This window comes from Rhinolophus sinicus, chromosome 16 (genome assembly GCF_057876585.1).
Source record: "Rhinolophus sinicus isolate RSI-liver-muscle chromosome 16, RSI-T2T, whole genome shotgun sequence".
Taxonomy (NCBI): Eukaryota; Metazoa; Chordata; class Mammalia; order Chiroptera; family Rhinolophidae; genus Rhinolophus; species Rhinolophus sinicus.
In genome coordinates, this window is record NC_142516.1 from 7,385,510 (window position 1) to 7,411,630 (window position 26,121).

General features: G+C 47.1%; 1 protein-coding gene across 3 annotated transcripts in view; it reads right to left on the reverse strand.

Annotated features, from left to right (window-relative positions):
- Window positions 1–415: 415 nt before the first annotated feature.
- GARNL3 (GTPase activating Rap/RanGAP domain like 3) overlaps window positions 416–26,121 on the reverse strand; it is a 124,143-nt gene continuing 98,437 nt past the window's right edge. For 2 of the 3 annotated variants that reach the window (XM_074331031.2, XM_088793586.1), the window contains 12 exons: window positions 24,810–24,921; window positions 20,186–20,284; window positions 19,738–19,854; window positions 19,023–19,198; window positions 17,157–17,315; window positions 10,279–10,345; window positions 8,571–8,678; window positions 6,938–7,101; window positions 4,869–5,007; window positions 3,856–4,071; window positions 2,319–2,445; window positions 416–884 (listed from right to left, as the gene is read on the reverse strand). In XM_074331031.2, the coding sequence (XP_074187132.2) occupies window positions 707–884; window positions 2,319–2,445; window positions 3,856–4,071; window positions 4,869–5,007; window positions 6,938–7,101; window positions 8,571–8,678; window positions 10,279–10,345; window positions 17,157–17,315; window positions 19,023–19,198; window positions 19,738–19,854; window positions 20,186–20,284; window positions 24,810–24,921 (1,662 nt within the window). In that variant the 3' untranslated portion in view covers window positions 416–706. The remainder of the gene's footprint in view (window positions 885–2,318; window positions 2,446–3,855; window positions 4,072–4,868; window positions 5,008–6,937; window positions 7,102–8,570; window positions 8,679–10,278; window positions 10,346–17,156; window positions 17,316–19,022; window positions 19,199–19,737; window positions 19,855–20,185; window positions 20,285–24,809; window positions 24,922–26,121) is intronic. The other variant, XM_019728603.3, reaches the window with a different exon arrangement.

Sequence of the window (26,121 nt, forward strand, 5' to 3'; positions counted from 1 at the left end):
GCAGACCCGGATGAGAGGAGGGAACTTGAGAATGATAATTTTGGTAACTGTTCCCTGGTTATATGATTTGAGAGTGACAATAAAACCAAACAAAATAATCGTAAGACTCTTTACAAGCTCCTATACCTTATTATTTTTCGTGAGACACAGGAAGAAGAAAACAGGAGCTTCTAAGATCTAACCATTCAGCTTCTCAAAAGTCAACAGTCAGCTACATAGCTGGTTCCAATCACAGTGAACTGAAACAGTAATGGGCCAAAGATACAGAAAGAAAACTTATTTTATAATAAATTTTAAAAGCAATGGCTTTTTTTTATAAAAGAAACACATTGTGACATAAATCAAAACTAATGAAAAAATAATTTTTTCCATCTAAGTACGAGTATATAAAATATAAGAGAAGGTTGCAGTAAGATAAGAATGAACATTTTTTGATTTATTAAAGTTTCTATCTAAAACCTCAATGAAATCTACCACCTGTATTACAAGGGGACTGATGGTTCCTGAACAGAAAGAAACAAAGGTCGAGAAAGATGGCACTGGACACTGGAGAGTGACCCAAATTGGCCGAGTGTGCCAAAGGTTTGGTCCAATAGATCGTGGACAGGCTTAAAGCCACATTTTGTTGAGAAATGATGTTAGAACTGGTTAAAAAGTATAAAGCCTCCATAAGAAAATTAATGGTGGCAAACTCGATTCGGACTGTTTACTTCAAGTCAATAATGTCTTCATCGGAGGAGGCTGTGAGCTGAAAGGGGCTGCCGGCCCAGACTGGGCTGCCTTCTCTGTCTGCCCCAGGGTCCTGGTCAGAGCTTGTTGAGTGGTAATGCCCCTCTGGATTGGCTTCGGAAGTAGAAGGACTTTCCAAGGAGCCCGATGTGATCCTAGAAGAAAAAAGTAACTAGAAAAGGATCCCTGGGGAGGGGGCACTGAAATGGGTCTATTGTGTCTGGCAGTTTCCTGCTCCTTTGAGCTCTAGTCTATCTCCCCCCCAACCCCACCCATTCCGGGGGAAAGGTGGGGAAGTGCAGGAGTCACCCTTCACCCCAACAGAGCTTGAGTTCTGCAGTCAGGTAGCCTTAAGTCTTGGGTTGTTGTGAGTTTTAAAGGCCAGCAGTGACACCTCGGAGGTGTTTGTGAGATACTGTTTACCGTTCTCAAGTGCCAACACTGATAATGTCACTATCTTAAACCTTCCCATAGCCCCCTTGGCCTGAGGACAAGCCTGAAACTCCTACCCACAGGACCACAGGCCACAGTTACCTGGCCCTGCCAACCCCTCCAGCCTCTTCTCAGCTCCTTCATATGTCACCATGTCTCTCTTGCTCAGCTCAGTGCCACTTCTTCCAAGAAGCCTTCCTTGACCACCCCCTCCAAGTAGACGTTCTATCCTCCCCACCTCCATCATTTATCTTCTTTTAAATTTCCTTACAGCACTTGTCACTATTGGAAATGATTTAATGTGCCTATTTGTTTACAGGTTTATTGTCTGTTTCTCCATACAAGAATGCAAAGTCCATGATTGCAGGGGCCTTGTCACATAGTAGGGGCTCAATAAAAGTTTGTCGGATTAAAGCATGAGTAGTGCTGCCTTTTTCCCTGCCAGGCCGATGCCTACGTAGTTTATAAGACTTGGCTCAGCCTCTCCTGATGTTTGAGACCCTCCCTAGCCCAGGTGTGGGTGGATGGCTCCCCTCGTTCTCCTGCATCACTGCCACCCTGGAATGCTGTCCTGCCTAGAGTGTACTTATTGGCCTTCCCACTGGCCTGTGAACACCCAAAGGTCATCTCCAACACTCAGCTCAGTGCCAGGCGCTCCAGGAATGTGGGCTGAATGAATTAATGGAGCAGGCACGATGTTGCTTGAGGGACACAGAGAATCTTAGGGGACAAATCAATGGGATTCAACAAGTATACACTGACATGTGACTCTGAACTGCCATCCCGAGAGGCTGTAGCTGTTTCTGTTCCCACCAGAAGTATTGGAGAGTGTCTGTTTCCCCTCACTCTTACAGAGCACTTTTGTTTTTAAACAAAATCTCTGTCAATCTGGTGAGCAAAAAAAGAAAAGTCTCTCGTTGTATTTTAATGAGCATTTGTGGGATTGCTAGTGAGGCCCCCCATTTGTCGGGGCCCCTCCCTGGCAGGCTGTGCTCTCTGGGGAGACTGAGAGAAGAACTGGATGCTGACCCTGTGCTGTAGCTGGTCAAAGGGCTGGCTTACGACATCATCAATCAGCAGACAGGGCCTCGTGACAGTGCTGTGACTTGAAGGGCCACCACCCTGAGCAGGGATGCTGGGGCTGCTTCCTCCTTTACCTGTCGCTGCTAGTTGATCTCACTGTCCCTGGCTTGGGGCCTCCTTGGCTTTCTTCTAACTGCTTCCGGGCTTTTGATTTGGGCTTTGGTGCTCCTTCTGACCTGGGTCCACCTTCATCGGAGAGGCCTGGATTGCAGGGGAGAGTCACAGATCAGAGGGTCAACATCACAGGACTGCCATGGAGACAGAATGTCCTTTTCTTCTTGGTTGGGAATTGGTTCATTATTGGGATAGAATCAGGAAGAAACAATAAAGTATATATTTTTAAATAATTGGTTTTCTTACTGGTGGGATGTTTTTCTTTCTTATGATAAAGAATATATGTATGGCCAAAAAATAGTTAAAAAATCAACTAGACTCAGAAGAGTCTAATGAAGGAGAGAAAATCTCCTACAATCCTACCACTGGAAACTAATTCTCCAACCCAGAGGTTCAATTTCGGAAAAGCACAGTGGCTTGTAAAACAGGATGGAGATCAAGCTTTCATAGGGAACAGTGGGTTAAAAATAGCAATACAAATATTTTGAAAGCACAGTGGAAGGCACCAACTTCTGGAACCCATGGACTTTGCCAGTGTCAAAGCCTGCACTGTCACGTGGCCCCAATCCCCTTCTCCAGTTGCTCCGGAAATATGACAGCAGGGCAGGCATGTGCTAAGGCCACTGTCCTTACAGTTTTATGCCACACAGCTCCCAATTCCAGTTTTCAAAACAGTTCTTAAGGGCTTAACATATCACTTCCTTTTTTCCTCACGTTGTTTTCATACGTCCGAACAAAAAGCTTTATAATGGTCTAGACTTTTCACAGTTTACCATGGTACTTTACGTTTCTCTGATCTGGTCTCCCATCTGTAGTTTGAGAGAGAAGGGCCTAACAGGTATCTTATATCTGTACCGCCCACGTAGACCTGCCCCCATGGTCTAGGGGCTTTGAAAAGTGATAACTGAACTGCACCACAAATATGGACAAACATGGTAAATTTAAACTTTTGGGTATACAAATATAAAATGTTATCCCAGAACTGTAGGATGGAAACCCTTCTAGACATTTTTTTTCTAGGAAATCATACATATATAGAGACTTATATTTTTAAAAGTTGTATCAGACCAGGCACACTATTTACAAACTGCCTTTTGCCCTTTACCCATGCTGTGGGTGGCTTTCCACACCAATGAATATAGATTGACACATTATTTTTGGGAGTGAAATGTATAGTATTCCTTGGTGGAGGTGCACTGTAATTCGTTTATAAATCCCTTATTAAAGGGAAAAAGAATTTGGATAGAGAATTTGAACTTTATTTCTTAGGCAAAAGGATGCCTATTGAGAGTTACCACTCAATGGGAGATTAGAGCTCAAGAAAGTTTTCTAGTTTTTGCAAGTGTGATATTGTACACAGACAAGGAGGGGAAGTTAAAGCTGGGGTTCTTAACCCAGTTTCTTTTTAACTCCTTGCTTTGGAGGATGATGACTATCCAGGGTAAAATCAGCTGGTGTATTTACAAACTGCAAAACAGAAAAATCGAGAGCCATTACCCAGGAGCTCCCTGCGGGTCCTGCTTGCTATTTCTTTAATCTCCATTCGGGACAGAGACAAGGAATGAGTGACCGGAATGGCAGCGATGCCAACCCCAATGGAGGTGGGCGGGGTGATGACCTTGGAGACTAAGGGCGATTTCAGAGGTCGCTCAATGCTTCTGCCGACAAGGTTTCTGAGTGGAATCTTGTACAGACTTTTTGACTGAATTTCACCTGAAATATGATTTAGAAAAGAACATCAGAACTTTAAGAAAAGTTCCTATTATTTACAAGACAGTAATTTCTGGTTCCTCAACATAGTTGTCATAAAGGAAGATGTTACGTCACACGCTGATGTCCTATTAGGAGCAATACAGTGATGATGCCTGATGGCTTTGTTTTCTAAGGGCACCATTTCCACGGGTAAATCGGATTAAATGCACCCACTACTGGTTATACCTGCACAGGAGGAAAGAGCAGACAAGAACCACAAACAGCTGCCACTCAGCCAGCTGCACAGCCGCCCGCTTGGGGAGTCCCGCGCTTTATAGTAAAAAGGAATCATAAAGACGACTGATGTGGTGAGAGGTTGGGAAACGCTGTGTTCAGAGCGACCAGTAACCACAGCAAAGGCCTGTGGGATTCATGGGCGAAGGCAGACGGAGCGAAAGACTGCGTATACTGAGTAACGTGTAGGTTTTATGGCCATTACCTTTTAGCTATAAAACCCACTATGTGGTTAACATCCGTGAAGGAAAAATAACTGCTTGGCAAGTCAGGATATCTCTGGTCCTCAACTCCCTTCTCCCTACTGAAACATTTTTTTTTTCATCATGGGAACTTTTGTTATTGTTGTTAGCACAAAATTTCTTAAGAATGCAACCAGTGCATTCAGAATGCAAGTTTTTTTTTTTTAATGGCTTTAAATGACTTTCATATGCAGTAAGCACGTGTCGGTTTTTGACAATGAGCTAGAGAAATCAGAATAGACTAAAAATATCTATTAATAAAACAGTAAAAATTGACTTTACCTTCCCCCAGGGAAGAAGGAAGCACTGGGGTGTCTCGGCCTGGGGGTGTCTGAGGAGAATTGTGGGCACTGGCCCCCTTGGAGCTGCCTCCAGATGAGACCTCATTCACAGCTGCGGTGGCCGTGAAGTAGATATCCGACTAGAAAAAAGATAAACATGACCGCGCTGCCTGGTTTTACAGGCCCTGCACCCACCGGCCCTCCTGTCATCACTGCAAAGCCCCTAAATGTTCCCTCCCGTTCAGCTCCTCCCTGGGGCGTGCAGTGCAGTAACGGTGCCTGCGGTGGGGGCTCCCAGGGCAAAGAGCCGCACAGCCAGTTCAGACCCTTCCTGAGTATTCAGTTCCCCTCATTTCCTCCTATTTGTTGATACACCTTCTGCAAACACAAACACAACACACACTTCCCTAACAGGAATCTCAGCCACCTGGGGAGTCAGAATTGGAAAGGATTTGTGGACTCGGCCAGGTCCACTTACGGACTGGGAAATGGGCCCCTCATGCACTGAGTCCGCACATACTTGCACACACCCGTGACATGGGGGCCCGGGAGGTGACCGCAGTGCTGTGTGCGAGCCAGCTCGTACTGACGCATGCGGGCTGATTTTCAGGGATTTTGCAATCCAGCGGTTAAAAACAGCCATTATTAAACTTAAATATGCGTACATTACATTAAAAACCAAGATACTAAATATCCAAATCCCACCGTTCCTAATTATTTTCCTACACTTACTATTGTCTATGCCCTTGAGGTGATTTGCAGCAATAGTGTCTGAGTGGTGGAAATGCCATATAGCAGTGGCTCCTGATTCTGTGGTGTCACACTGGAAGCTTGAAATCAATCAAGGTGGGACTATTTACACCATGGAAACCAACAAATGCTACAAATCAGAGCTTGATTTGTTGTTTTTTTGGCTGTCTAGACTTAAAGTGATGGAGAAGTGGTAACAAGACTAACTGGAAGGTATGTTGAGTCTAAATGGAATGCTTAGTGCTGAAACGAAAAGTTTTGGTTTAATGACTGATTTGTACTAGGGTGAGAAACAGTTTAACAGTGGATCGCATATCAGACTTAATGACAACCTTATTGGAAAAAGAATTAATGGCTTGAGCTCTAACTCCAACTGTAAAATCATAGGTTGGCTACAGATAAGAGTTCAGCAAAAATTAACAAAACATTTTGTGAGAGCCAAGTCGCTCAACGGACTTGAAGATAAAAATCTCTATATTTTATTATTTATAAATTGTAAGCTATTTTAGTATCAGTACAATTTATAATCAACTAACGTATGTGTGCATATACACACACGCACATCCATTTTCTGCAGGGCTGGTTAAACATTTACAGCTCGCCACGGGGGACATGCTTGTGATTTAGAAGGCACAGTCCTGGCTCTCACAGAAGTGTCAGTGTGGCGGGGCAGGCAGACAAATACACAGTCACCCACCACCAGACGTGATGCCTGTCAGGATGGAGAAAGTGCCACACAGGGTGAAGCAGGGGGACGGGCCCAGTCTGGCAGGGCCAGGAAAGACTGTGGCGCTGACTCAGGGAGGGGACTAAAACCACCCTCCTGGATTATGGACCAGTGATAGAAGACACCTTGGGAAGCCATCTTTGTCCCTGCACCCCTCGGTTTTGCTCACATTCTGTTACTAGACACAGATTACTCAGCCATAGTTCATGGGATTCAAATTCAAACTGAGGACGGAAGGCGGCAAATGAAGGAAGTGCTACTGCAGCTCTTACTTTTCTAGATTTGGACTGTCTTTCAGTAGTGACCCAGTGTGATGGGGGATTTCTCTTTTCTGTTGGGCGCTCCCCAGCTGCTCCCCCAGCAGTGAATGACTCTTAAGGAGGGGCCTTTTGAAGTCTAAGGGGCTGCACATGAAAACCCGTCCCACGAGCCTGTTTTCAGCTTTTTCATCTCCTTTCTGGCACTTGACACACAAGCAGTGCTGTCATTATCCCCTACGTGGACGAGAGGAGTGTCCGTGCTCACCTGAAGCCTTCTGATGCTAGGGGCTCCCAAAGGCTCCCAGAGAGAAATAAAACTCCAGGTCTACTCACCCTGGAAGCCACGAGCTGCAGCTGAGGCACGACTGCTGTGTGGACCAGGTTTCCGTTCACCACCAGGCGGATCTCCATGGAGTCAGTGGTGAAGGCCAGGAGGTACGGGAAAGCACAGACTGCAAAGTAACGGGGCGCGTCAGCTCCCAGGCCCCTGGCTGTGGCTGTGGAGATGCCATGACTGTCTCACATCCATCCTCGCTTCTCTGTTAACATCTATCTCTCCCATTCCTCTGGCTGCTTCTCTTCTTCCTTCAAGGGGCATGTCCCCTAATTTTAAGAGAGCCCTCACTCCTAGGACAGCCTCCCCGTAGCGGCCGAGCTTCTGCCTGCAGCGGGTGTGCACCGTCTCCATTTCTCGTTGCCATCTTTTCCTCCTGCAATCCTGTAACCAGATCTTCTGGCGGCTCACTGCCGACTTCTCCCCTTATGCTCGTCTGGACGAGAGCTGACACCCCCCCTCCTTTGATACCTGCCCTTCTGCCTGGAAAGCCTGGCCTGTACTCACTCTTCATCCTGTCGGTTACTCCTCCTCTGCCCTCCTCCTGTCACATGTGTCCGGGCAGGGGCTGTGTCTTACGTAGTCCTCCCTGCCCCTCACAGTGTGCCTTGGGTTCAGTGGGTTTGCTGAGTTATTTGTTAATGGCCAGCCCCTCTTCTTGACATCATTGTTATGACACACTGACCTCCAGGCACCACAATGGCCCTGGTTGCCCAGTGATCCCACTTTTGCCTTTTTTACTGGCCGCTTCGTGCTCTCTCCCCTCCCTTCACACTGGCCCACTGTCTCTGCCCTCTCCTCGGTGAACTCATCTGCTCCCTTGGCTTCATGCTGGTGACTCTTCCTATCACACCCACGCCTCTTGCCTTGATCTCGGAAGTGACCTCCAGTGTTGTTACTCAGGATCTGACAGCTATTTCAACCTTTCCGTCATTTTTCTTTTCTTTTTTTTAACCATATCTAATCCGTCATTAAGCTGAACCAGGCCTTCGGTGTCTTGGATTGGTTCCTCTGCTTGCCTCTCAAAACCCTACATTTACCTCTTAACAAATACTTTTACTTTGAGGAAAACAGCACTAACTCGAACATTCTTGGCTTGGGTCTGGCTCTCACCAGGCATGTGCCCAGCTGTGGCTCTCGAACCACAGAAGTGAAGCACCACCACATGTGCCCTGACATTTGCGTGGCAAAGTATCCGAGTATCTGTGATTCTAGATTTTCAAGCTTCGAAGTACATAAGAATGGCACTGAATGCATTGTGCTTCTCCTCCAAGTCAGTCAGTGATTTAAGGATGGAACTCTTGCTCTTGAATTTTAGAAAAAGGAACGCGAGGCCCAGAAACGAAAGGATACTGGAAGCTGTACTGTACTGTACTGTGCCCCAGTACTGAAAGCTGAGATTTAATTGATCTTAAATGCTCAAGAGAAGAACTGGGAGACACAGTGGAAGACAATAGTCCCAAAAGGGGAACAATAAAAGCAATTATGGAAGAAAAAGTACATTGAGTACTCATCATAGCCACATAATTTATGGCAATTTAGCAGCAAGGCAGGGAGTTTGCTTACATAGGATCGAACAGTTCAGACGAATCTATGCAGGGGAAGGGGGTTAGGGTGAAAGGGTTTTCTTACCAATCGCATAAGGAGCCTGGTTCCAACAGAACTGGAAGTCTGACGCAGAAGGTTGAACCAAGAAAGAGCCCCCATTAAACGGACAAACTTTTTTATAGATGCAACTGTCTGCAATGAAACAAGAGTGACTCATTTTTCATTAGCGACAATACTTACATCCCTGTACTTAGATAAATGACAACCAGGCACCAAGAATAGCGTCCTATGTGCTCGTTCTTTAGAAACAGCTGGTACGAATGCTGTCACGATGCTAGATTCTCCAGGTCAGGAGGCCGGACCACTGTGCCCACCAGAACGATGCCTGCTCGAATCAGTAAGCTTCGAATGTGGCACAGAGAGGACGTCATTTACATTTGCGTCCATGCTCCCTTTTCATTTTGGGATTCACTCTCCCATTCTAAAGAATGGCTCTACTTTCTGTTCTTCTCTCCCACCTAGAACCCTCCATCCTTTCAAGAAGTCAAAAGAAAAAAAATCTACATCAGTTTTTAAAGCATTCTGCCACAAGTTTTGCTTAGATTTTTTTTCAACAAAGTAAAAAGACCACACTTTAAAGAGATTGACATCTTCGAGAAGTGACTTGAAACCTGTGACCACTATTCCCCTTTGTCCCCCAAAACCTAGGACAGAGGGCAGTAGTGGCCTGGCCACCGAGCACTGGCATCTAAGGACCTCGTCGGCACATGGGCCGTGTGGCCTGTTCCTGCTGCCTTGGGTGTGGCCTTTCCCATCAATGGCCTATTAAACACTGGTGATTTTGAGGAGGGTTTAGCTAGCTCTGTGGCCAAAATGTCACAAAAGAGCCATTTATTGACGATGAGGCTTCTCCCCGTGACTACCTTCTCCTCACTTATTCCCTATAAATCTCAAATTTTAAAAGATGTTTACCAAACAAATTTCTCTACTAATAATTAGCTTTCCCGTACTTATTAATCAGAGATTAATGAATCAAAGTATCTGCCCCATGTGATATAACTAGCATTATCACTCTAAATCGATACAATTGTTGGCTGAAAAATTGTTTTCCTGTTTTTGTTAGACTGGGCAGCCTTACCCAGGAACATATCTTAGTACTTTTAGATCTTTTTAGCCTTAAAAAGATCCTTTTTATTGTATAATATTAGCTTTGAAATGCTGAAAATCCTTAAAGACCCGATTTGGCACCTTTGGTCTGCCACCTGACCCAAACGAACCCCACTGAGGCCGGATACCTAGGTTTAGGCTGACGTCATTAATGCCTGAGAAATAGCAAACAGTAGAATAGTAACTGTGGTTAAAGTTTTGGGGGCTGGAGTCAAGAGGCCCCCAAATGTGAACCCTGGCTTTGCTGTTCTGCATGATCTTGAGAAAGGCAGTTCACCTCTCCAGGCCTCAGTTGCCTTATCTCCAAACTATAGGTACCTGAGATTTAAAGAGACATCGACTAGAGCGTACCGAGCACAGCACATGGCACGCAGTGAGGGCTCCCTAAATGGAAGCCACTGTCACCCCCATATGTTGGAGATAGGGCCACAGGCAATGGCTTTCACGCCATCTCATCAGGAGGTCTGGGGCGAATTGGGAGATCCAGGTAGGACGGCACGTTTTAGATGCTCCCTGGAGTGCAGTTAAGGATACAGGAACAATCTAAAGTTAAGTCCCTTTAAATGGCCCCCCAAAAGAACAGTTGATTTTAGCAAATAACGAGAGAAATACATCCTTCACTTACAGTTGTAACACAAGAGCAGACCGGCTTCTCCGTCTTCGTACACATCAATAGCTGCAACAAAATTAACCTGCAATGATAACGGGTAATGGTAGTGGCAGGCCGGGCACTGATGCTATTCAAGATAGTCCCAAGTTATGAGTGTTTGGCAGTGGCCCTCAATGCTCTGGAAATTCAGGAGCTGCGGGGTCATTTCCACCTCACCAGCACCCATAAGCCCCATCGGAGGCCATGGTTACAATACACGGCAGGTATGAAAGAAAGGAATGGCTCTCCTTTCTTTCTCCACCGGGATTTTCCCATCATCTTTGCATCCCTTTGAGAGCATCTCTGCTCTCTATTAAAATGACTCATATATAGGTAGTGTGCGCCAGTCCACAAGGCTTTTCCATGTGGGTTATTCCTTTCACTCTCACATCAACCCCGGAAAGTAGATGGGTGTTACTCCTATTTTACAGATGAGGAAAGTGAGGCTCAGAGAGGTGAAGTCACGCTAATCCTTGAGCTTGTTAAGTGCCATAGCCAAGATCTGAGCCAGGCCTCTGGTTCTTGTCCTACCTTCCCCCTCTTGCCCTCCGCCAGGCTTCCTCCTGCCTCAAACATGGAAGGTCTCTGAATCTTCAAATCACCCAAGCATGTCTTCACTTCTATGCTCTCTCTCCTTCACCTTAGGGAGGCAGCATGACGCAATGTAAAGGGACTCAGGAGACTTAGTTCTGTGACCTGGGCAAATCCATCTCTCTGGGCCTCAGTTTCTGAGACAAGGGTGCGTGACCTGATTTTCAAAACTCCGACCCTTTACAATCACCTGCTCCTTTCACTTCCTCACTAGCGTCCTCAGTCCTCAGCCCTCCCACACTGTCAGGAAACAGCTGGCTTCTCCCGCAAACTGAAGGCCTTTGCCCAATGCTTATCCCGCAGCCTCTGACATGTGACATCTCTTCCCTCTACCCTCTCTCCCACTTCAGATTATTCTATTTCTTGGCTCTTCTCTCATTTATAAAAATACCCACTGTAATAGCTGCACATTTGACTCTGCCTAAAACCTCTAAGTTGACAACCTCAGGCACACATTCTCCTCAGAATTCCAGTCCATACTGCTAAGTCTTTTGTTTTCTCAGATGCAATCGATTCCATATCCACAAAATGCAGGAGGCCCTGTGGGGTGGGGAGCAGATAGGAGCACGGACTCTGGGCAGACAGACCTGAGTTCAAATCCTGCCTATGCCACTTGCTGCCTCTGTGGTTTGTGGCAAATGGCTCACCCTCTGGCCTCAAGTCTTCATCTGTGAACTGGTATCATGATGATACTTTGCTGGACTGTAATGAGAATTCCATCTATAAAGCAAAGATTTTCGTATAGGGCCTGACACCTGTCAGCACTCAGTGAAGGCTATTATCTTTCTCTCACACATGACGAGCTTTTCTAAATCTCCTCCTTTTTGTTAGCAGAGCTATCCTGAAGTTTCAGGGGCTCCCCTCTCACCCACGCCCAGCAGCGTTCTCTTCAGTGTCCCTCAATTGGCTTTCGTGTGCCACTGCTGCCATGCCAGGCTGGGCCCGGCCTCCCAGGCAGGTGCATGGGCCCATCTCCCGAGGCTCAGCTCATCTCTCTCCTGATCTTTCTCTGCACCGCCCAGGATGGCGTGGGCTCCTCCCCCAGGCCCTCTGCCCAGTGAGCCCTTCTCACTGCTGTCACCAAAGCGCAGCCCTCTCCTCTAAACAGTCTCACCACAAAGCTGAACCCCTCACTGGCTACGCTCAGCCAGGGCCGCTGTCTTGGCTCTGGCAGTTCCTCCAGTGGAACCCCTGCCCCTCTCCCACCTGTCATTATTACCTGGCACTGTACTAGGTGCTGCGAGGCATACAGAAATGAATAAGGCAAGGTTTCACCCCTCGAGAAAAAAAATCGGAAAAGCACACATGTACCTAAAACAAGGCACAATGGGGCAAATGCCACAACCAGGAGCGGTGGGAGCTTCCGAGGGGTGGGAGACAACGAGGCCCAGAGGTCAAGAGCACCGACGTGGGGGTCGCATCCCAAATAGCTCCTCCATTGCTATGGGTCCTACCCCTCCCCTGTCATCATCTGCATGGCACGTCTCGCTGTCCCACATTCACTTGTCTGTTTGTTTACTGGCGCTATCCTCCCCACTAGAATATGAGCTGCACCGAGCAGAGGCCACGCTGCTGTGCTGTTATATCCCCAGATCCTGACCAGGGCCTGCCATGGAGCAGGAGCAGAGTAAATACTCACTGGACGCGCGACCGAATTAATGCAATCCCGGCTCTGTCACTTTAGAGGTGAGTGAACTTAGGCCAGTGGTCCCACCTCTCAGAACATCACTGTCATCACTAAAATGGGAGCTAGTAAGAGCACCTACCCCTACGGGGACTGAAGAGTCCAGGAGGTCACTTATGTGAGTACCTGGTACCGGGCCTGGTACTTGGTTAATGCTCAAGAAATGTCAGCTGGTAGCATTCTGTAGCTATGGACCAGCACCAGTGGGTACACAGTACACAGGACCCCTGAAGGGATCCTCCCATCCCCACCACTTTGACTTAGAATCACTTCCGCTTCAGTTGTCCTCGTACTGGTCAGTTGGACGACACTTATCTCAGCCAGAGGCTTCAAGCCGTAGTGGGTATGTATGTGTCCACTTTGCCAGACTGTGAACTTCTGGAGGGGAGGGGCCCAGAGCTACCAGCTTTGTAGCTGGGACCTGAGGTGCCCATCACGCTTTGTGACGTGGCTGTGGATGCCACGCACGCTGGGTTTAGGGGCCTGGTCTTCGGAGTCAGACAAGTTCAGGTACGCCTCTGCTAGTTACTAGCTGCGTGGTGTTGGGTAAATAAGCAAATCCTTCTTTCTGAGCGTCAGTTTCCTTTTCTGCAAAAATGGGAAGTGAACAGTATTTTCCCCACAGATTGTTGGGAAGATGTTGTGAGAGAAGTGCTTTGGGGCCTGGTACATAGAAGAGGTCATTCAGTGGTGGCCATGTTCTTATAGTTACGGGAGGGTTAGCCTCAGTGGGAAAGGTGGAACTAGGCCACCTGGGAGTTTAGAGGTGAGGTGTGTGCATGTGTTTGGGGTGGGGCGGGGAGAGGCAGGCGGCAGTGACAGTTAGAGGACGTTCAGGCAGCCTTCCAGACCAAGGTCTGTAATTGATGGCAAAACACTGACATGATGGTCCATCAGGGGACTCTCTCAGGAAATGTGCTGATGGCGGACCAGCACGGCTGTATGCAGATGAGGCTGTGTGCGGGGCAGGCAATGGCGGAGCTCTGCTTTAGTACACAGCTGGGACCACGGACAGAGACCACAGCTCGGACTTAACCCCTTCCCTCCCGCAGGCACTCCACAGCATTTCTTTCAGACCTTTATTAACACTTAGCACAGGGAGACCCATTTCATGCTTCGATACACGTCGGTTTCTTCCCTGGGCAAGGGGCCTGGCAGGCATCAGTCTCTGCAGCACTGTTTCTTGACCAGGCCATGGAATCAACTAGAGAGCTTTTAAAAAATGTATATTCTGGGTTCTCGCTCCTAGAGATCCTGATATAGTAGGCCCAGCATGGGACATAAGCATTAGCTTTTTAATTTGTATTTGATTAAAAAGTTCATTTTATGGGCATCTAAAAATGAGAAAAGTAACACATGGTGGTTGTGAAAATTCAAAACACAGACTCGGAACAAGTAAAGCCTGTACCCTGCCTGCTCCAGCCCCAGCTGAAAGAGGAAGCCACTGTAGGTCAGCATCCCGCCTTCCCCATGTGGTTCCTGTGTGGTGCAGCTCCCAGCTGAGAACCTCGGAGGACTAGGGCCCAGCCAATAAGCCAGGTCCTGTTACCAGGCCTGCAGTTCCTTCCAGGGGAGACCTTTGTTTTGGGAAGGCGGCCAATGCTGACTGCTGGAGCTGGGGCAGTAGGTCACAGGAGGCGTGCGTAAGATGAACTCCATGCTGACTTGCAGAAAGCTGCTTCGCTGCTGCTTCCTAAGGCATTTCCGCTCTTGGGCTCGGATTGTCTTAGACCCTGGGGGGGTTGAGGCCTAAAAGGGGAATCGAGTGGGCCTGGCTGAGGAGAGAGGAGGAATGGGGGCAGGAAATTAGGCCACCCAGTCCACAGTGGTGCCGCGCACACAGCAGGCAGCCAGTGAGTGTACCTCGAATGGCACGGAATCCCCAGGGACTTGAGGAAGGCTGACCTGTCTGACTCCTGCCTCCACTGCACTCGGGGCCTGGGCTGCAGGAATATTTTGGTAAAAAGCCAGCCCTGATCCCACAGGCCATTTCTGCCTAACTATTCGGAAATACATTGTTCAGGGCCTTTTCATTTCTCTCGGGCTTACCTTCCCAGTTAGACAGTAACTTCCTTGCAAAGACTGAGCGTCTGAGCGTCTCTGCCTGCTCAGCAAACACTCAGCAGCTGCTGAGCCACCAGAAGACGGGCTATGTACACTGACCCACCCAGACCCAGGAAAGCGTTTAAAAATTCTTTTAAAAAACATTTCCTCTTAGGGAAAAGCTTCGTATTTTTGTTTTAAAAAGCATATTGAGGGGCCGGCCTGGTGGCTCAGGTGGTTAGAGCTCCATGCTCCTAACTCCGAAGGCTGCCAGTTCGATTCCCACTTGGGCCAGTGGGCTCTCAACCACAAGGTTGCCAGTTCAACTCCTCGACTCCCGCAAGGGATGGTGGGCAGCGCCCCCTGCAACTAAAATTGAACACGGCACCTTGAGCTGAGCTGCCTCCGGGATGGCTCAGTTGTTGGTTGGAGCGTGGGCTCTCAACCACAAGGTTGCCAGTTCAATTCCTCGACTCCCACAAGGGATGGTGGACAGCGCCCCCTGCAACTAAAATTGAACACGGCACCTTGAGCTGAGCTGCCGCTGAGCTCCCGGATGGCTCAGTTGGTTGGAGCGTGTCCTCTCAACCACAAGGTTGCTGGTTCGACTCCCACAAGGGATGGTGGGCTGTGCCCCCTGCAACTAGAAAAAACGGCAACTGGACCTGGAGCTGAGCTGCGCCCTCCACAACTAAGACTGAAAGAACAACAACTTGAAGCTAAACAAGAACCCTCCACAACTAAGATTGAAAGGACAACAACTTGACTTGGAGAAAAGTTCTGGAAGTGCACACTGTTACCCAATAAAGTCCTGTTCCCCTTCCCCAATAAAATCTTTAAAAAAAAAAAAAGCATATTGAAGAAAAGATGGAAAATTTTAGAATTGTTCTTCTTGGCTTTCAGAAAAACAACACTCAGACGTTATTAAAAAATATGTATGTAACAACCTGTTTTTAACCCTGTTTTTCCTGAATCTTAGAATCTTCATGAATCTTAAGAAAAAAATCCACAGACACTCGAATGAATGATCAGAATATTAAATATAAGTAAATAATTATAATCACTAGAAAAAGCGGGTTAACTCGTAGGGAACTAGTTCCCAGGGAAAGCCTTGCTTGAACAAGGACCTGCCAGGTTGTGATTTTTCTGCCCCTTAGGCTGGTCACACAGACACTTTTGAAAAGCAAGAAGGGGCAAGACTGTCATTCAGACGTCACCTGGAGGAATGATCACAGTTGCCCAGCCACTGGGATTGAGAGGACTTTTAAAGCTTTCTAGCCAGAATTGAGATGTTCTGGTATATACCAGTGATTTTAACACTTGTCTAAACATTAGAACAACCTGGGGACCATGTAAGAATTCCAAAACCCATGCCACACTCAAGACCAGCGAAATCTTGGGGGGTGGGACACGGGCAAAGGTGGCTTTTGAAGCTCCTCAGAGGACTCCAATTGCAGACAAGTGGAGGCACCACAAAAATATACAGAAGAGAAACGACAGACTGACCTGTGATGGGTAACAGCTGAGGGCAAGAAGTCCTCCTCATTATATCTAGAATCTTCTTTTTCTATTTCTTAAAATCTTGCTCTCATGTTGTTAAGTCTTCTTAATACAATAATTAGCAATTTTGATGAATATTTATGTAGGGCATGGGCTCATACAAGTTATGTTTTTTTTATTTCTTGCAAAGCATAATTAGAAAGAATTCTGCAGTCTCTTGACCTAGCTGAATGGGGGCAGCGTCCCTGTTCTGCGGTGTCCTTGGCACTAAGCCAGAGTGCTGGCCCTGCACTGTGCACTCAAGTGCCTCCGTGTTAGCAGGCCTTGCCCTGCTTCACTGCGATAAACGACAAACGGGCTGACGAGCTCTGTGATCTGCTAAGTCAGTGTCCACGTGCAGCAGCTCCAGGGACAGGCAGGTCCCCAGGTCTCAGGGTGGGGAGTGCTCACACAGTCACCTTTAGAGCTGCAGTGCAGTTTCGAGTGGGTCCTAGATTTTGTCCAAAGCCAGGCCATCACTACTCTATGCAGCGTGAGCCAGGGGCATAGACAATAGACACCCAGTGCTGATCTGCACTTTCTCTCTCTCTTTCTGTCCCTTCTTCCTTTCCTAGTGGGCCTCTAAGGGGTGGAGACAGGGTCTGTACCCTCCCCAGACACCTAGACCCCAAGCTGGGAGTCTGCAGGGCTACCGAGAGCAACCTCGTCCTCCAAAGACCCTCCAAGCATGCATTAACAAGCACTCTCCTTTACTTAGTTACCTATATTTACCAATTTGCCACTTCACTTCTCTTTTATGGGGAAGATGGAATGGTAGGGAGAAGCTGAACAGAGTAAAGGGGTAGTTATATTAGGTTGAACCATTTTGACTTAAAAAATGGTGACTTTATGTGGTTCAGCCTACACAGTGTATCACATAATATTGATCTGATAAATAGTGTAGTTTAAAAGAAATCCTAATCATGGCATCTCAAAGCTAGATGACACAAGTCCTAGTCTTCTTTGATCCCACCTGCCCCGGCATCTGTCCACTTACCCTGTTGGCCTCCACGTGGTGTAGCCTGAAGGCCTCCCCCGTGCTCTCGTTCACCACGTCAAACTGGTGTCGGTAAGCCACGCAGATGAGATTGTCACTCTCTTCTGTTGGCCCGTCTACTAAGGTCATCACCACAGGAGCATCAGACAGACAGATCTCCTGTGTGGTGTAGGAGAAAGGGGTTAGGACACAGAGCTGCCATTTTCTTTTCAAGCCCTGACTTCCTGTCCCAGCCAGAAGAGGGCGCCCCTCCCCTGGCTCCTGCAGACCCTGTGCCTGCACAGCAGGTAGCAACAGGAAAGGGGCAGGGACCACATCAGACGTCTCCTTCCCACAACCTGTCCTCAGGACTGAGACCTCTGTCCACTGCAAAGCGGAGAGGCCAGGAAGCAATTTTACAAAACTGATTCAACGGTGTGGTTTGCGTTAGCCCTCAGAGAGTCAGGTCCTGTCCTGTGATTTAATAATAGTGAGAAAGAATAATTGCTAACTTTTATTTTTGAGCACTTAACACAGTGCCAGGCACTGTTCCCACTGAGCCCTCATAACAAGCTTGTGAAATAGGTAAGGCTTATCTTATTTTACAGACGAGGAAACTGAGGCTCCAAGGTCATGTGACTTGCCTACGGTCACATAGTTTATACGTCCTAGAGCCAAGATTTGAATTCAGGAAATCTGATTTCAAAGCTCACATGCCACATAAATGTGCAGGCTCTATATAAAGATACATTAAAATTGCTAGTAATTGTATTAAGATTGACTCCTAGAGCAAGATTTTAACTTATTTTAATGTAACTGTTATGCTGCTCTATCCCGCTAAATGGAATATTAGCAGAAATTGATTTGCATAATTCAGGAGGCTTTAACTCGAAGCAAAAATAATTTCTCAGCTTGCCCATAGGCATACTCTGCCTTAGTAGGCAATGTTTGGTATATTTCACACCTCAATGTACCATGGTTTTCAAACAGCTAGATAGATATGATCAGATCAGGGAAGGAACTTGACCCTCAAGGAGGCTTGTCTCACAAGGTCCCACCCTAACTGAACAGCAAACCCTAGAAGCAGGGCTGCCTCGCCGACTGCTTCTCCCCCCACCCCCCAAGCCACTGTCTCCTGCCAGCGTCCTGCGTTAGCCTCTTAGAGGGCTCTTATTCCCACTCTTGATGCCCTATGTGCTCCTCTGTCCAGTGGCCAGAATGATCTTCGTAAAACATGCCACTTCACTGCTTCAAACCTTCAATGGCTCCCTCCCCCACCCCCCGAGTCAAAGCCAAAGTCGCTGCAGTGGCCTGGTCCCCGTACACCCTGACTTTCCTGCCTGTTCCCTCTGCTCCAGCCACCCCCGCCTCTTGGCTGTGCCTGACCAGGGCCTGGAACGCCCTTCCCCAGACACCCTCATCACTCACTCCCGTATTGCGTCTGGATCTCTGCCCAGAGGCAACCGTCTCAGAGAGGCCTTCCGGGACATCCTTTCTAGAACACGTCCTCCACCTCCCCGCTCCGTCACCCTGTTTCTTTACCCTCCTTTACTGTTATCCTCAGGACTCGTACATTTATCTGCTTATTTGTGTTACCCTGCAGCTAGAAAGCCATCTCCATGAGAAGACAGGCTTCGTTTTGTTCTCCACTGTGTCCCCAGAGCCTAGAACAGCACTGATGGGCAGTCGTCAGCATGAACGAGCTGGATGGGGCAGGGAAAAGCCCCGTTTGCCTTTGTCCTCTGGCCTCGTACAACAGGAAGGGGTTTCCCTGGTGCATCAGTGACCGTGGGACAAGCCCGGAGGATGACAGACTCTGGGTGGATGGAAAGACCTGGCCTTGTGACCCCTCGGCCAGGAGAGCAGGGCTTTGAAGAGCAAACCCACCCTGATGTACTGGAATTCTTCAACAGGCGACTCGGGCAGGGGGGACAACAGCGAGATGCTGGCCCCCCCTCGTAGCTTGCTGTGTTTCCTCGTGATCAGGAGCAGTTTATTCCGAATGGCAACGACGATTCTCAGCTCTCTGCTGTGGTGAGTGTTAACGGCATACAGGTGGCAGCCTGGGAAGGGAAATGAGGGGTGCTGAGCACACGGCAGAGGTGGGGAGCCCCCAGGCCTGGACAATTTGGCAAGAGTGAACTAAGACCCCCGGAAATGAAGCACAACCTAGTGAAATGACTAGATGTTCCTGCCACCAAGAAAAATGGAGACTTGGAATCAAAACTGGGTTGAGTTATAGGAGAATTAAGAAAGTCACAGTCCCCGCATTGTAGTTTCTGGTCTTAGCACCATAACCACCACAGGACATTATTAAAGTGCGGGGTGATGAGAGCTTCAGGAACCAAAGTCTAACAGTCCCTTCTCACAGGTTTGCTAGCAGAGCTTAACCCACCTCCCAAACATGGTATCCAGGCCTAGGGGGGTTTCCTCTGGTCCGCAACATGTTTTTCTATCGTACAAGCATCTCTCTGTTGTTTCCAAGGTGAAATCAAACCCATAAAATCAAATTCCTACTCACTTTAATTTTCAGTAAAATCTGGGCAGTCTGGGAAAAAGATTAATTGAACAGAAACCAGCAAAACAGGAAGAAGCAGGCCACCTTTGGTTTTCTCCAGCTTGTTTTCCCTGCAGTCACACTTGCTCCTCACGGCCTGTTTGCTCTCCATGCCCCTTTGCACAGCGCTCAGCCTGAACACAAACAGGCGGGCGTCTTTTCCTGGTGAGGTGAAGCAGACAGAGGAGGAGGTGAACGGAAAAGTAGAATGACCCGGAAGAACTAAAAGGGCTGACTGTGTGGGGAAACCACTGCCAGAAGCATGGGGATTTGAGGTGACTGAGAATTCGGGAGAAACCCCACACTGTCTGTCCCCAACAATACATTTAAGGACATCCGTCCCTCTCTCCTTCACCGTCCCCTCCTCAGAGAACCAACGGGCCACGAAGGAGCCCTGAGCACTGGGCACCAAGAGAAGAGAGAGTTGGCATGACCTATGCAGGTCAGACCCCGTGACCCTGCCAGAGAACCCCAGGCAGAGGGGGACTACCACCTTTGTCTGCTCTGAGGATCAGAAGGTCCAAGGTCTCGAGCACGTGCATCTGCTTCACTGGCACAGTTCTGTCGAACACTGGCACTGACGGAAGGTCGTCTGGAAAAGGAGACCTGGTTACCCAACACTGCAACCCAGCCCCCGCTCGCCAGAACCTATAAAACGTGCCTGCAGGTAGTTCTGGACCCCAGTTCTCTCTAGGCAAGGAAGGAAGTCAGCTGCTAGAGCTTGCACAGGGCTGTACAGTAAGTAAGTTCAATCACTACTCTCTCAGCTCTGGGAGAAGGCCTGACGTTCCCTTCCCAAAGGCATTCAGAACTCTCCTTAGGAGCGTAGCAGCAGGGCCCTTAAGCTATAGTCTTCTCCTCAGTGTTCATCAAATAAAAGTAGCACCTCTGAACCTTTTTACTGGGGTTGTAACACCCAGCTGAAAAAAAAAAAAGAAGCTCAGCCATTTCTCCTAAGTCTTTTCTGATTTTGATGTAATTTTTTTCCAAACCTTTTTTTTTTTTAAATTGGGGAATATTGGGGAACAGTGTGTTTCCCCAGGACCCATCAGGTCCAAGTCGGGTCACTATTTTCAATCTAGTTGTGGAGGACATGGTTCACTGGCCCATGTGGAAATCGAACCGGCGACCTTGGTGTTACGAGCACCGCGTTCTAACCAACTGAGCCAACCGGCCGCCCCTTGATGTAATTTTTGAAATTGTGTATCTTAGGTTATTTTGTTTAGTTCTCAAGAAAGCAAAATTAAAATTTCCTTTTGTATTTAAAATAAATACAAGCATATCCTATTCGAACATCCCCTGCGTCTGGATCAAGAGTAGTTTACTTACAAATTTCCACTATTTCTCCATAGAGGAAAATGAAATCTCCTTTTTAGACAAAAATAAAATAGAGACGTATAAGTTAAATTGCCCAAATAACAGGAAAAAATTAACTGTAGTGGAAAAGCTCAGGAAGATGTTAGGTAAATAAACGGATGATTAAAAACATTGCCATTATATGTAGGATTTGTTTCTAAGCTTACTTACTGGGATTTCAAATCGCTAGCAATTACTTTGCTCCTGGGGAACCCCAGGACCTAAAGGGCTAAAAAGATTATAAGTCTGTTCCATAAGTAAAGGGTATATTGTGAGCGCGGCACAGAATCAGGGCAAGGTGATGAAGTCTGGGGATGGGGGAGACATTTTAGGCAGGAGAAGTGGCTGCTTGTTGTTTATTTGTACTTCCTCAGACATTTGGGTCTTCAAGTGCTCTGTGTGGGCTGGGCTTGTTTGTCTAGTTATAGTTTCGGTGCCAGGGGCCCTGAGCATCTCGCCTCTTCCAGAAACATATCTGGTTGGGAGTTCATCCCTCTGTGGATGGTGCCAGAAAGGGGCAGAGACTGTGGTCCTGAGGGCTGATAATCACCTGATGAGGGGGCCTCTCCCACTCCTCTAGGCCAGTGAGGGATCTGAATTGGTGGGAACACAGAGCCTGCTAAGCTTTTACTCGACGGAGGGCTCGTCTCTAGTTCCCCACAATGAAGGGGCAAATCTAAGTTGTGTGAGAGACCGTTTTCGTTCCTCTTCTACCCCAATAGGAATTGATTCTCAGGCTCTCTCTGCTTCTGCGGGGACAGACTTGATTTTTCAAAACATGGGATGACCACTTCAGTACCCATCATCCTATCTGACTAATAACTATGATTATTTCATTTTGTGGATGGCAGCTAACAGACGCTGACAGCTTCCTACTCAGCGGGCCCAAATGCTAAGTGTTGCACGTGTCACATAATTTAAATGTCCCAATGACCCCATTAGGTGGGAACTTCTAACACTCCCATTTAACAGGTGAGGAATCTGAGGCTCAGAGGTGCTAATAACTTGTCCAAGGTCATGTCTTGAGCATGTGGAATCCCAGTGTGTGCGAGGACAAAGCCTGTGCTCTTAGCCAGTGTTGCAGCCTAATAGCATCCTGTATCCCCATGGATTGATGGTGTTACTACAGAAGCAACAGTACTGCCAAGAATTAGTAAGTGACAGGAGCACTTCATTTTACATTTAAAACGGGGATCCTGTGTAGATGCCCAACTACGTACAGAGTAAATCAGCATTTATTCTCCATCAGACCTTTCTCAGGTGGCTGAATAGGCTGATACACAGCACAGGAAAAGAGGAAGGGGCCAGGGTATGAGAAAGTGCCACGTGGATTTAATGACAGTTTCATAACTTTTTTTTCTTTTAGTAATCTCTTTATGAAAAAACAATCCTCTAGAGCTCGCTTTTCTATGATTGCAAAACCAAAACAAATGGTGATAGCCTGTTTAATCAGTATTTGGTCTCCCCTCAAAGTAGGTTTGGCTACGCTTAGAATACAAAAGATCTTGATTTCTTAATGACCTTGGAAGGGGCAGACTCTCAAAGGCTAAGTCTAATGACATTAAGCAGAGGTTAATGGGATAGAGTGAAACTCAGCCTGAAACGAAAGGAGAGATTCACTCCTGGAAACAATTCGTAATGTGATTAAGTGCAGACAAGAAAAAGATAAACAAAGAAATAACAAGAGAATTATGGCTTCAAAGCATAACAAGGAATATGAAGAAAGCCTTACGGCTTATTCTCTTTTTAGCAAAAGCAAACCGGGAGGCACCACTGCATAACCAGCCACGAAAACGATGATGTGAGTCATACATCCAAGCTGGTGGTGGGTGTCCGTGGCACTACCTGTGTGAGACGACTCATAAGTGTGGAAGAAAAGAATTGCCTGGCAAATCACAATAACCCTACATCTGACACCGCTATTAAACTGTGGATCCATGAAGATGAAAATTTCAGAAAGGGACTTGGTAATCTTGGTTTAGATTTCACATTTTCAAAAAAATGGAAGCCAACTCAAATTGATTCCCCCCCCCCCTGTTTTTAGGCAAGCCTTACGAATACTCACTATGAAGCACACATTCTCTTTCCCACAAAGGCAAACCGATGAAGTATTTAACATTCTTTTAATCACAACAACATTTTTTCATAATTATTTACTCAGGACTGTATTTTTGGAAATCTGGGTTAAGGTAAAGACAATAACATTGGGAGAGTTTAATTTAATTTTAATAAAATGTAGCTGGTTTAGTGCAAAGAGCGCAGGACTGGGAACCAGTCTGGGTTCTAGTTCCAGCTGTGCGACGAACTAGCTGTGTGATCTTGGGCAAGTCACGTCGTTTCTTTAGGCCTCAGTTTCTTCATCTATAAAACTAAGAGACTAGACTAAACCTCTAAGGTGTGTGTGTGTGTGTGTGTGTGTGTGTGTGTGTGTGTGTGTGTGTTTATATAAATTCTTTTATTTGGTTGTACTTTTTGCAAAAGCTACAGATTTTGTTACCTGTTAGTAAGTTCCCAGGGGTACAGTAAAGGTAATAGCTGCCATTTAATAAGCTATTGCCATGTGCCCGACACAGCTTTCAGCACTTAACATATGCAGCAATTTAACCTCCAGAACCCCTCCTTGTCGTTACGATCATCACCCCCATTTTGGTCACTTCATCAGTTTTCATTATTATAAACTATTTTTCAGCCACTTAAAAAAATTACCCCCACTTTAGGCCCACCTGCCTTGTCTTCCTACACAAGGCCCCTGACACAGGACTCAGCACATAGCCGATTAGTAAATACACTGAATCAGGGTCTGAGGAGGGAGTAAAGGTCACAGCCAAGGGTGGGAAGATGCTGCAGTTTTAGGTGTTTACGTCACTCTCACTGCCGTGGCTTTTGGGATTCTCATCAAACATCACCATGGTAACCAGAGCCTGGGCAGCCTGCTTCTGTGCAGTGGAGCATGTACCCTTGCAAGACGCTGTCTCTCTGCCTATGGCTTCCTCTGAAGCCCCAGGAGACATTTGGTACCAGTGTTTAGCCCCTTTAACATTCATCAGGAGTCTGGAAAAATCCACAGGGGCCTCCCACAGGAAGGGACCACACGGTCCTTGAGTCAAAGTAAATCCCCACCGGAAGTTGAGCTCCCTCTGTAGCATCCTCTCCAAGGGCATGTCCAATTGGTGCCTGACCTGTGGTGACAGGGAACTGACGACCTCCCCAGGCAGGCTGATCCACCTGACTGTCAAAAGGCTTGATTTTATATTGAGTTGAAATCTGTCTTCCTGTCAAAGTCTTTTTGTTTTTATATCCATCAAAAATGGGTTATCTAAGAGTCTTATTGTTTGTTTTGGACACCAAGTACTTTTTGAATTAGAAACCTTATAAAACAAAGAGCGTTGACAGACAGCATGTCCCTCAGATGAGTGGCTCTAGATAACGTGTTCTTGTCGACTGCGGGTAAAATGTTGGCATCATGATAAGTATTGGCCAAAAAGGAGGTTCCTTTTGCAGGTCACTCGACATCCACAGACCACTCAGATCTGGGGCAGAGAAGAACCTCTTATGTACGACTCACCCTCCGGCTTGCTATTCAGAATATATTCCCTCAGCTGGTGGGAAAACGAGGGGTTAATTTGATAAGGAAACGAAACTTCGCTAACCTCACTGCTGAGGGCACATTTATCTACAGGGAGTTGACTGGCGGTCACCCATCTTAGAAGTACTGTAAATCACACAAACAAAGACATTTGAAGGAGCAGCTACTCACTAACCATCCACTAGCAAGACGCCAGCATCAGTGGAGACCAGCAAGGCCTGGCCCCAGGGATCTGCACACACGGCTTCGTGAGGGAAATTACTGCAGAAACACTGGGGCTCCCAAGGCTGCGAGGTAACACAAGCATGGGAACGTAAGTGCACCAGCAAGAACACACCGCGGCCCGTCATAGGGAACTGTACAGCACATCGCCTGAAACAGCAACACAGGTCCCCTCCAAACCCCAGAAGCTACATCGGCTCTGGACTCAGCTCCCTGTCTTAGGAAGGAAAGTCTCCTTCCAAATATGTATGCCATAGGAAGCGTTTCTGGCGTCATGCCCTGCCTCTATATGGTAAATATTCTTTGGGGGCAATCGAAGCGTTGGTCAAGTTTTCTACGCAAACATTTTTCTTTAACACCTGGAAGTTAGACCAATTGGTGCCTATGTTTTGGAGAATTCACATTAGTTCATCATAAAAACAAGTCCCACAGATCCCTGTGTTGCTGATTCAGCAAAATTATTAAACCATGCACAGTGCAAGAAGTTGAGACTTAATAGGAAAATGCTTATTGACCCATTCAAGGCTACAAAATCTTTTAAAAAATCACATCTGTTTGTAGGGACACGGCAAGTGGTGCCGACAAAACCTACTCATGTTCCCCTGCATGACATATTCATACCATGTGAACGCTTGCCCTGAGTTTCAATTTCACTTCAGGCAGAGAGACTTCACCCCCCTCACACTGCCTCAGAGCGGAGTGTGGACGCCTGGAGTCATGGGCATTGTTTAGCAGGTTCTTAGTCCCACCAGAATTGTGGACATTTTCAACAGAACCGTTACCTTCTCTCCAAAGCACGTAGTTTGGCCGTAAAAGACAAAGAAGTTTTTGGAGATTCTCAGGGACAAGCTGAATTCTTACCTCCCCACTTTCATGCTCAATCAGATGTCCCGCTGGGGTTGTGCGAGAGCCTGTGTGTATTCACGGAGGTGAGTTTGTGCACGCTGAGTGAATGCACGCTCTGAGGTCCCCTTCAAGGGTGTCATTTGGGATGAGGGTAAATACTGTGTGTATTATCGCGCTCTTAGAAAAGTATGTTCTCCCTTTAAGAAACCCACACGCCTCAAAATGAATATTCTAATTGCTAAGATGAGGCTTAGACTGTTCTGAAAAGATCACATAGGGAATGTGAAGACATTTTCATAAAAGGGCTACACAGTGCAGGTTTAATTGGAATGGCCTTTCCCCAAGAAGACTTCTGGAAATTCGGAGTCTGTGAGTCATAGCAGGAGGACATGAAAAAGCAAAGCCAATATAGATGTCAA